The following is an 11,341-nucleotide window of genomic DNA, read 5'->3' on the forward strand; positions in this document are numbered from 1 at the left end:
TTATGTTTATAGTTCCAATGACAGATGTCTACCACTTGTACTGAGAAGCTAAAACTGTTGTTAGGTTGTTTCTAACAGGCATGTCTAGGATAGGCCCAGAGGTGCAGGATCAACCCCAGATATGTCCATTATAAACGTGAAGGACCTACTTTTAGGCTAATTTATGCACATTTACTTACTGTGCATGGAATGAACATTTGGCATTGACTTGCCCTCCTGGGCCTTTGTTCAACACCCTTTGTGAGGATATTTTTCCATAAACACATTACAATAATTTTGATTGGTTGATGTTGTTTCTATAGACAAAGGCGCTTTAATGTTTAGGGTAAAGTCTGTATGTAACCCTGTACGTTTTATTACAGACTCTGTGTCTGACATGCATCATATCTGGGGACCCCATGCCTGAAGTCACTTGGCTGAAGAATGAGAGGGAGGTCACCTTCAGGGATCGCTACAAACTGGATGTGAAGGGCACGGTGGTTACCATCACGATTGAAAAGGTCTGTAGTGAAGACTCAGGACGATACGGCATCTTCGTCAAGAACAAGTTTGGGTCTGAAACTGGACAGGTGACCGTGAGCGTTTTCAAACACGGCGAAGAGCCAGAAGAACTGAAGCAATCATTCCATAGTCCTTAGAAACTTTATTTGTACAACAAGACTTAGATATGGGCTGTCCAACATCAGTGCAGGAAGAATAACTCCATACCAGATGTGATGGATTAAATTTAGAATTACAGCAGGTACATTTAATAATCTTGAAAATCTGGTATGGATCTGGCCTTCCTAGACATACAGTGGACACCCCAGACTTAAACTCTTTGTACACATCAGAATCTGTCAATATTAATAAATCATTTCTGATGTGAATGTATGTGTACCTGTAAACATGTACAGTCTTAGTGCTGATAATGGGTGGCATCATTTGGATGCTCTCCTTGCCTTTGTGGGGGTAGTGCTTTTAACATAAAAGAGCATGGATTGGCTTAAGTGTTCTCCGCAACACTCATTAGTTATTAATGCATGGAACAGGAGCAAGGCACAAAAAATCGTTAATAGATACATTTTGTACATACTCCACTGGGAATGTACTACTGCAGCAGGTGCAGTTCAAGGCACTGTGCATTTTGCACAGAGCACCTTACAACAAAGGCCTGTGTTGTTACAATCTCTAGCCACACCCTATATCCTGGTATCTAGCTGAGATCGTCCTTGGTTCACGTCTGACCGTTCCAAAGTTTGTTAGATCAAGATGCTGTGGCCGCTCGGTTGCCTACAAGGTCCCCAAACCTTGGAACTCGTTACCGATTGGATTACACCAGCTGGACTGAGAATTCCCTTTTAGAAAGGCCCTGAAAACCTGGTTGTTCATGAGTTAGCCCCCTGCCATTCTGTTGCAGATTGGTTAGTGCTGTATTGGTTCTAGCGCTGCGAAGCCTCCAGGTAGCCATGCGCTTTATAATTCTAACAGCATGGAGTAAAAATACTGCTTTCATAGTCCCAGCAGAGTAAAAACTTCTTCCCGGGTCTGTCTTAAATAGCGACAACCACAAATAGTATTATTTTAACAAAATATGGTATCACAGGTAATTTATTTTACATATAAAAGGATTATCTTGGCTTCTAAAATGACATGTTGGGGAATTTCATGTGGATTATACTTTCTTTGATGAGAAGTTAGAACACCTTCTAAACCAGAAGAGTCAGGCCATCACGCATCTGCGAAAATATTGTCCATTAGACAATGCCCCTTACTGCACGGTTCCTTTTCTTGAGACCTATTTATATGCAAAACATGTAAACAAGGCAGTGCAGGTGAACTCTAATGTTTTCTGCTTCTCTGTTGATGGATCACCTTGGATTGACTGGTGACTAATGGCAACCTTTGGGTCTTGTGCTGACACAAAACAATCTTGTTTGATGTTCACAGACAGCCCGTGGAAACAGGAACATATGGATTTAGTGAATAAAATAGGCACTTCTGAAGCCACTGCTGTAAATAATCCAACGTTTTGTTATACAGCCAGTGGGACTGAGGGATGTTGTAGCATCCATCTAAAAAGGCACATATCTATCACTATCTACAGCTTAGGATTGACCTTGGAGGAGTTAGACACATTTTAAATAAAAGACTCTTAAACCTCAAGCATTGGTTACTGTGTTGAAAAGAAGCATGTTTCTGTTAGGTAGGGAAAAACATTTGAAGGTCCTGCCTCTAGCTGATTTCTCTGACGTGTCACCCTTAACAGCTTCCACGTGACCATCCTTGATGTATTTTATAACCAGTTTGATTAATATGCTTCGTTAAATATGCTTAAGTGGCTCCCACGAGACCGCTTAAGGTCTTGGAATGACCAAGTTTAATGAAGAAGGCAACTGTATAGCATTTGAATCAAAAAATGACTACGCGATTCAGGACATTGAAGGTTGGGCCAAGACCTTCGGTAGTATCATATGATGGAGTCACAGAAGTTGCCACTGGTTTGTTATCTGCGTATGTGTACCAACAAATCTTTGTGATTCACAGCAACCCTAGGAGGCCTGGGGATGGTCTTGACTCCCTTCTAAAAGGGTACAAGGAAGTATGATGTTAGGTAGCAACAAGAGCAGCCTGTAGGTGTGGTGATACTGGGAGACCAACAAATGCAGAGGACTGGAAGGTTAGGAAGTCGAGGCATGAACGCCAAAGGGTTAATGAAGCAGGGCCTAACTCACAGGAAGCATAAAACAGCTGCAGGCGGTAATGCGGGGTCAGCTTTACCCGGAAGCACCAATGGATGAATGAAGAGAAATGAACTGTAGGACACCCAGATGGTAACTCTGCCCAGAAGTTATTTCCCTTGTACACATGTTTGCTTAAATATGTCCTAAGGAATGTAATCTTGTAAGGATCCCCAGACTCTTCCTCCACTCTGCACACTGATTATTGACACAAACAAAGCATTTCTGTTTATAAAATATTGACTTGACGTGATTAAAAATGCGGTAATGCTCTAGTGAAGGTCACTCTTTCTGTGATGTAGAGACATACCACACAAATGTGGTACAAGTGGCATGGGCCGGGCACAGAATAGATGAATGCCAGCCGGGAGATGAGCGCCCCAATGAGAGGAGTTAGTTTAAACAGAGTTGGAGTGCCAATGGAAACCCGTTGGGGCGTCATTCAGTGTTATACGTAATATCAGGTGGTAAATCATCCAATGCCATCTCTCGTACCTGATTTAGAGTTTCACATTATAGATGAGGAACTGGTGCAAACATGTTTCCGCCTGTTAGCGCCCGACAAATACCGTGGTGCAAAAATCAAGCTAGCAACAACGCTGCTTGCATTCAGCTTACAGTTGGTGCAAAACGTAAACATGGCAAATAAATCATTGGACCCCTTTCAAATACTCTGGTGTATCTGGCGCCCTCCATTAAAACAATCCAGGAAGGTTGTCTCCAATGAGGTAGTTGGAAAACAAGGGCAGAAAAATCTCGAGAAAGGTAACATTTGTGGAGAGCGATGGAAAATAAGATTGAACCAATGTCGCCAGGCAGTCTCTATTGGGTTGCCCCAATTAGCTTAGAGATATAAAAACAATTGCATTAACAAGAGAGTTGCAAACGGGTGAGATCTTAGTAAAGCATGAGATGCAACTTGAAAGCAACTACGGGTAAAGAATGTAAGGGAAAGAGAAGAGTTTGGCTCCTTGGGGAGATCCCTTTGGGCATCTGCGAACCAGGATGTACAGTACTGGCTCCATCCACAACAGACCGGAAGGACGGTGGTGGCATTTGATGTGCCATGAAGATTGTGCGAAATGCCACCAAGACGTAAAGTGTGGCAAGGAGGAGGCATGGGTAAAGGGGAAAGAGGAGGGAATGCCTAGAAAGCAAAGTCATAGGGTGCAAGAGCTGAGTGGAGGATGAAGTGCTGAAAGAGGGTTCGGGTCCATAGAGAATTGCAAAGTGATAAAAGCAAAGAGTTCTCCCAGTGGGAGAGACATAAAATAAACAGAATTTATCACTAAGAGAACAAGAAAGCCTAATAAAAGGTAAATATTTGGCTAAAAGGAATTGAGATCGCATGTGCTGCTGTTACCCAGTGTAATGGTACTGACAGCACTGAGTATGAGGATTTAACAGTGAGTTGGTGTTGCTGGGATTCAAACTTGTAACTTGCTGATCACTGCAAACCTGAGCAACAAGCATTTCACTCCTTGAGCCATCCTGCCAACTTTACCAGCTGTCCTTCATCTCTGACACAGTGACTGGAAATTAATTGCTTATAGGAAACGCCAGTCAGTTCTTGTAAAATATTATTTTCCTTGCGAAAACAATGAAAATCTTTATGTCTGGATAAAATCACCCCAATAAATTATATTTATAAAATAAATACATCACATCGTAAATTCAAGCAAAACCACTTTTAAAATAAAAAAAAATAAAAAATGTAATCCTAAAAATATTTACGTTAGTTGATTGTAGCAGGAAATCAGTTTCTTGAGAAATCGTGGAAAATAGTAACTATAATTTTTATTCAATAGCCAAGAATAAGCAGAAATTCAATCCTCAGCTGATGTTCTTGACAATCTGCAGCAGATAGGACTACCTCTGATAACAGGAAAAAAGAAGTATGGTATACAAGGTAACATTGTCCGGCTAGAGAAAATGAAATGCAGCTACATTTACTTTAATGGACAAAAGCTCAATTTCAAAATATTATATATTCTGTCAACTTCTTTTCCTTTTTGCTTTTATAATACTTTGTTAAAGTTTGGGAGAAATCACTGTGCAGAGGACACAAAATTAAACCAGAGCCAAAAAGAAATAATAGGAAGACAGACAGGCCCCCTACAAATAATTACCAGTTCCCATTTGTGTCTTTATACTCGTTAGAAATTGGGTCTCTAGTTGGCAGTGGTTTGCACCCTGTCCAAGTAGGTACCCTCACTCTAGTCAGAGTAAGGAGGTCACACAGCTAAGATACAATCTGCTCACCCCCGTGGTAGCTTGGGATGAGCAGTTAGGCTTATCTCAGAGGCAATGTGTAAAGCATAGACAGGGGAAATCATGCCAACAGGTGCCAGGTCTAACAATACTAAATATATTGCACAGTAAATAGGAAGAAATGAAAACAAGGAAGATATATTCTATATTTACTTATATCTATAAATCTAGAAATTTTATGGGCCCCATTTATCAATAAAGTATTGTAACCAATAAGTCCACATTGCAATGACATGCTCAGTATGGAAACCTGAGATAAACTCCTGCTAGTATTGAGCAAATGTAGGGGGGAGTTTCCTTCCAGGCTGGCGCAATGAATAATTCACCTTCTTTTCCATTGTAATAAATTCAATGTGCATGCCACAGATCCTGTGAAACCTTAAGTGTGTCCATTGGCTTCATTAGATGTGTGTACACAATAAATCAAATATCACAACAGGCATTTGTTTTTAATATTTCTTTCACATAGGTTGTCAACAATATTGGTATGGAGACATGCTTCATTGGATAAAAAAAGTTAATTCACCTAAACAATGTCAATCCATTCTTTATGAAGTCAACACATTCACAATAGATGGTCATGTAAGCAAACTCAGCCGTGTAGACTCCTTCGAGCGGGTGCTCCAATCCAAAGGCTCTATTTCTGTCTGAAGAACCCAGACTTTCAAGACATAGTGAGGAGAGAGAAAGAGTCTTCTCTCTGTGAGCCTCCAGCTGCTGGCACAGAATGACGCTACATCTGAGGCCTCCACATCTTATCGCTTTAAGAGCCAGTTAGTCTCCCTACTCATGCTGGATTCACCGCCTCTCTCTCCTCGAGCCCTCTACCTACTTACTAATGGAGCCAAAGAAGCTGCTGCCTCCTCTATAGGCATTCTGGCATCAATTGTGCTGAATATCTCATGTCACAGCAAGCAGGAACCAAACAGTCCGCACACTGTATGTAACTGGGATTTCAGGCAGCTCGACACAAGGTAAGACAATGAAGGAAAAAGGTGCATGCTACAGGCAGAATGAAACGAATAACTGAATGCAATAAGTACAAGATTGCAAATTAATGCATTTACCATGGAGTATGTAGTAGCATGGCCATGACTTCTAAAAGCTCTTTGGAAAAAAGACATGACTTGACTTTAGGACTAGGGCTGCTCAGCAATTGGGATGTATATCTGGCGGCGAAGCAAGATGACCGTGATTGGTTTTAAAGAACTGCTGCTTGTTTCGGAGTAGGGGCACAGCATCCAAGATTGTGACCCTGAACCTGTTCACTTTGTAGAAGCATATACACCAGACACCACACTACAATAGTGGGTTAAGGGTTCGACTATTCCAATGGATTGAATATAGGTCGTCTCTTGGGGTTTCTTGGGTGGTGTCAGGTCTTGCAAGATCAGAGCATATTTTACCGGCTTTGAAGAAACTGCACCAGCAAACATTTTTAGCAAGAGGTCAATTCAGCATGGCTGTCAAGTACCAACATAGTCATACTCTAAGATGTGCGTCGTTCACATTTTTTAGATGTCTTCTTATTTAATTATTGCTAAATGTTAACAGACCTTGGCTACTTAATCTGCCTAAAGATACTTCTAGTTGCTCGTTCAAGCAAGCAATGGAATGTCATCCTTCCCATCCATCTCCAAACATCAAGATAGGGTCTGTCTTGAGAACAATAAAGACATTGTGGAATATACATAAAAGGGTATTGAAATGTTGCATCTCGAAATTGTAAGTTAGAGAGACAAAAATACAAAAAGAGCTATATCCCCAAGCCGCGATGCCATAGTCAAAAGACTTTGCATATTTGTGGTTGTCAATGAGCGCAAGCAACAACATTCACATTTGGAGGTATTCGGAGCAGAGAGTAAACAAAAATCTGATCTCCTTGTAGAGGTCTGGAATCAAAGGAGTAAAGGAATGCTTAAGCAGGTCCTTGATATGTATGCCTGGAACTGAAGGTTTACATTAATAATGGAGTGAGTCCGAAAGAATAGGAGACTGATGTGTAGTTTTTCTGCAGACAGGCCAAAGCATCACCATGGAGGATCAGGCTGCTTTTAGCAACTGATGGTAAACTCTGGCAGAGGGTCTGAAAAGCCAACGTTGTATAGCTCACAGAAGCTTATCGTACAATGCAGCCTGCCACGGTCTACTGTTCTTCAGTGTAATTCGCACATGCTGGTCAACTTAGTTAAAAGTTCTTAGTTGCGCAACAAACTGTGTAGTTTGAGTAGCAAAAAACAGAGGAGCATATTTGACAAAGAGTTGCATCACACTTGTGCCACGCAAGGGGGCGCAAGGGCGACACAACTTCTAAGTTAGATTTCTCAAGCCATGTAAGGCCACCTTGCAAAGCCCTGAGTTGCTTGATAAATCTAGAGTAACGCAACACAGTAAAAAGCGCTGCATTGCATTACTCGGCCCCTGGGAGGCGTTCCATGGGAGGACAGTGGGTGTTCCCAGGCATCCAACATGGATTTTGGTGCATTCCCAAATTTACCATTACTGGTAGACCTGAGAATGCATTATAATGCTGTCTCCCCAGCTGAGGCATACTAGGAAAAATATCTTTATTTCTACTTGATTTTTCCTCTATGTGTGTTGCATTATGCAGCACACATAGAAAGACGAAGATGCCTTAGGGTATTGTTTTTGTGAAGGAAGTTGTCCCTTCCTGCAGAAAAACATTCCTGCTTACAACACAAGCACCATCGCACCATTGTGCAAGGGCGCCTGCGTTGGTGCTAGGCAAAGGAAAAGACAGGAATGTGCCATATAGTGTTAAATAGGGGACATTCCTGCCCTTTCACACAGCGCAGCACACCAAGGTGGCTTGCTGTGCTGCGCTGAATGATTTCTTGGTAAAGGTGCCCCTGAGAATATTCAAAACATGTCTCAAGAGATCAGTGGTTAATTCATTAAAAAAATGAGTGCCAGGGCTCTTGTCAGGAGGCAGCTTGCACCAGCCCATTTCTCCTGTTAGCGCTGCCTAAAACAGAACCAACTAATAACCATGAAAGTGAGGAGAGGATGTGATGTAATGGCCAGGGCCACGGCCGGACTGGCCGTAGCGGGCACCGGGCAATCCCCCGGTGCGCCGCACGGGTGGGGGCCGGTTTTGGGCCCCTGGGGACTTTTTTTTTTACAGGGCCGTTTTTGCAGCTTAGCTGCAAAATCGGCCGAAAACCGGCCCTGGCAAAGAGCTCGGCGGCACCCCCAAGCCGGAGGGAGGGGGGGGGGGTGGGGCGGCCAGGGCTGCTGACTTCGGAGCTAGGGATCCAGGTTCGAGTCTCAGCATTGGCTCAACATCCTGCGTTTATGGGCAAATCACTTAATCTCTCTGTAAATTAATGTGTCTTTAACTGGTGCTCATGACAAGCGCTGGTTTTGATGACTAAGTGCCGGTGCTGAGCGTCGGAAACCACCAGCTCAAATGAAGCAGTGCAAGAGATAGCAATTGTGCATGTATTTAGGCACGTTAAACAAGCAACTCTGCCCAATAGTGGCGAATTTAAAGGATTTATGGACGAGTACCATCTTAGGAGAACAAAGTATACGTCACAGGTTGACATTAAAGTTACAATGGCAAACAGCAAAGACTGCTGGACGCAAGATTGAACTCAGTGGCCTGGAGACCATTGCTGCTGGCTTTGAAACATTTGCAGTTTTATATAGCACAAATTTGGCAAATGGGAATTACAGTGCTTTACATGAGCACCAGGTTATATTACATTACGGTAAGATCTTTGTTTGTGTTTTAGGCACCAGAATATTAAGTGCTTTGCCCAGAATCCCCAGATGTTGAGCCGAATAGAGACTCAAATCTGGTTCCCCAGTATCTAAAGTCAGCAGGTCTGGCTGTTATGCCACATCCTGTCTGCTAATGTGTACAGTAAGAGATGTGCTGATTGGATGCTGCAGCTGGAGGACAGGAATGGTCAAGTAAATGGCTCAAGTCCATGTTGTCATGTGTTTCCTTTTCAATGTTAAAATACCCAAGTTAAAGTCTTTTTGGTACTTGGCTAACCTTGGCTTTGAATTTGCGCCCCCAAACAGAAGATGGTTTCAGCAGACAATATGGAGGAGTCCAAGCCCTGCAGGTCAGTGGCTCGGCATCCTGCATCAGATAATGCTTTGCACCAGGGTCTGGCATCTCTCCTACTGCCATGAGCTCAGGACTTACAACAATGGGTCAATGGGTCAAGGGAGGACTTGTGTCTGAGCGAGTGGTCCAAAAGTGAGAGAGGACCAATGCAGAGCACGGCTGTGAGAGCAGCACTTGCAGGCGGCAGCCTCTTGTGGTTGGTGATATCAAACCACAATGCAGGCGATTCTGCACAGAGAAGCAACCTCCAAATCTGTGGTGCATGAAACTGATTTGTTAAGCTTTTGGTTAGGAAATTAAGAACCTAAAATGTTGTACCCCTGCTATAAAAAGAGAAAAATATAAGGGCAAAATGCTTCTAAAAGGAAGTCAATTGGATGTAAGTTCATTTATTATAGCAAAAACAAAACTGCAACATGCAAACATTGGTTGTTTTCCCTGGTCAGAAGTTTTACCTTTGCTCTTAGAAACTGGTCAGGTGGTTGAAAATCTTCAGCAAGACAAGACAGGACGCTGTAGCCCAAAAGGGCTGCAACAGGTCAAATATGACTGTTGAAAAGTTCAGAAGTAGACTCAAACATCATGCCATAAAGTTTGGGCTATGAGCACACTAAGGTTAAGCTACAGACACTGCTACTTTTTCTGGAAGACTTGGAACATTTTACCTATTCTTCAGAGATTTTGTGACAGATTTACTAAGAACTTGCATTGTCCTTGCATGTTGCAAGGCGTCACAAGGCAACACAAGTCCTTAACAGTGATTTCCTAAGCCATGCAAAGCCACTTTGCATGGTTTAGTAAATACCAAGTAACGTAAAGCTGCGCATAGCAGTGCCTTGCGTTACTTTGCATCAGGTAGGCATTACATGGGTGGAGCATGGGCGTTCACGGACATCCACCCATGCATTTTGAAGCAAACCCAGATTTGCAAACCCTTGTAAACTTGGGTTTCCACCAAAATGGTGTGCCTACCCATCTGAGGCATTATGTGGAGAACTATCTTTATTTCTTCTCATTAATTCCACACATAGAAGGAGGAATATGCCTCTAAGAACTGTTTTTGTGCAGATAGGTGTCCCTTCCTGCCAAAAACAATCCTGCCCATAACACAGACAATCTTTTACTCTGGTGAAAGGGTGCCTGCATTGACGCTAGGCAGCACAAGGTGCACCGGCACAAGGAGAGAGCAGAAAGGCTCCATATCTTCATAAATATGGAGCACGTCTGTTCACACGATGTAGCGCAGTAAGGTGCCTTGCTGTGTTACATGAAAGAATGGTAAATCTGACCCTACATTACTTCCAAGTCTCAAATGACCTCACTTTGATGACGTCCAGGGGGGTATTTGCTAATCTTTCATGGTATTCTTGTACACCTTCGTATGTGGTCCAGCGTATGTAAATTAAATACTGCTGCAGGTGGTTCACCCCATGCTGCTGGAGCTTAAAGTTTGAGGAACCCTGAACAAACTGTTTGGCACTAGGAGGATGGTGCTGTGTCATCTCATCTCGCTGACATCGATGTCAGCTTCCGGTGCACTGGCTGAAATGATAGATAGCATCAGTGTGTCTAAAGGGATGTTGAGGGTCACAGCAGAGTGGACCATGAGTAACTGAATGAGATTGACTAGGCAACCTGTTGGGGTGTAGTGTACTACAACAATATTGAGTTTTATATATTGACCTACAGAAATATCTGCTCCTGAATATTGGCATTATCTACCACTATAGCATCATGGTAAGTATAAATAGGTAGCTAGAGATTAACTACTCTTAATTCCACGTGTATGGTATATGGTATATATATATCCGGGCCTCTAACACGGCGGGCTCGCGGCAGGGGTCGCCACCCCCATTAAATCCAAACAGTCACCAGTGCGTGCTTCCTTCGATCCAAGGATACAAAAAACACTGGAACCGCGGCCTCTAATCAAAGTGCGATTTATTTTGTCGACACTACGTCCTACGCGTTTCGGAGTTAACAACAGGGGCGGTGGGTGAGATTTTAAAGTAGTGGGGCGCAAACGAATTAGCATACAGCACCGTAGCGAGTGAGCGCAGCGTGCGAGCCCGAACCCCAAAAGGGGGGTTTGGGGGGGTTACCCCCCCCCCAAGAACATTTTGAAAAAAAAGAAGAAAAATCGTGCATTTTCAAGCAAATTTGAGAAAGCAGGAAGGTTAATAAAGCAATTGTGAAAGTGCAGTTATTACATTAATAGATGGCATAACATAGGTAGCTGCTTATTCAG

At 42.9% G+C, this 11,341-nt stretch overlaps 1 protein-coding gene across 1 annotated transcript in view; it reads left to right on the plus strand.

Moving 5' to 3' along the window:
• MYOM3 (myomesin 3) overlaps positions 1 to 5,429 on the plus strand; it is a 508,088-nt gene extending 502,659 nt beyond the window's left edge. Inside the window, exon 37 of the mRNA XM_085647857.1 lies at positions 363 to 5,429. Within this exon, the coding sequence (XP_085503983.1) occupies positions 363 to 638 (276 nt within the window). The 3' untranslated portion in view covers positions 639 to 5,429. The remainder of the gene's footprint in view (positions 1 to 362) is intronic.
• The last annotated feature ends 5,912 nt before the right edge of the window (positions 5,430 to 11,341 follow it).

The sequence above is a fragment of the Triturus cristatus genome, chromosome 3_2 (assembly GCF_964204655.1).
Source record: "Triturus cristatus chromosome 3_2, aTriCri1.1, whole genome shotgun sequence".
NCBI classification, from domain to species: domain Eukaryota; kingdom Metazoa; phylum Chordata; class Amphibia; order Caudata; family Salamandridae; genus Triturus; species Triturus cristatus.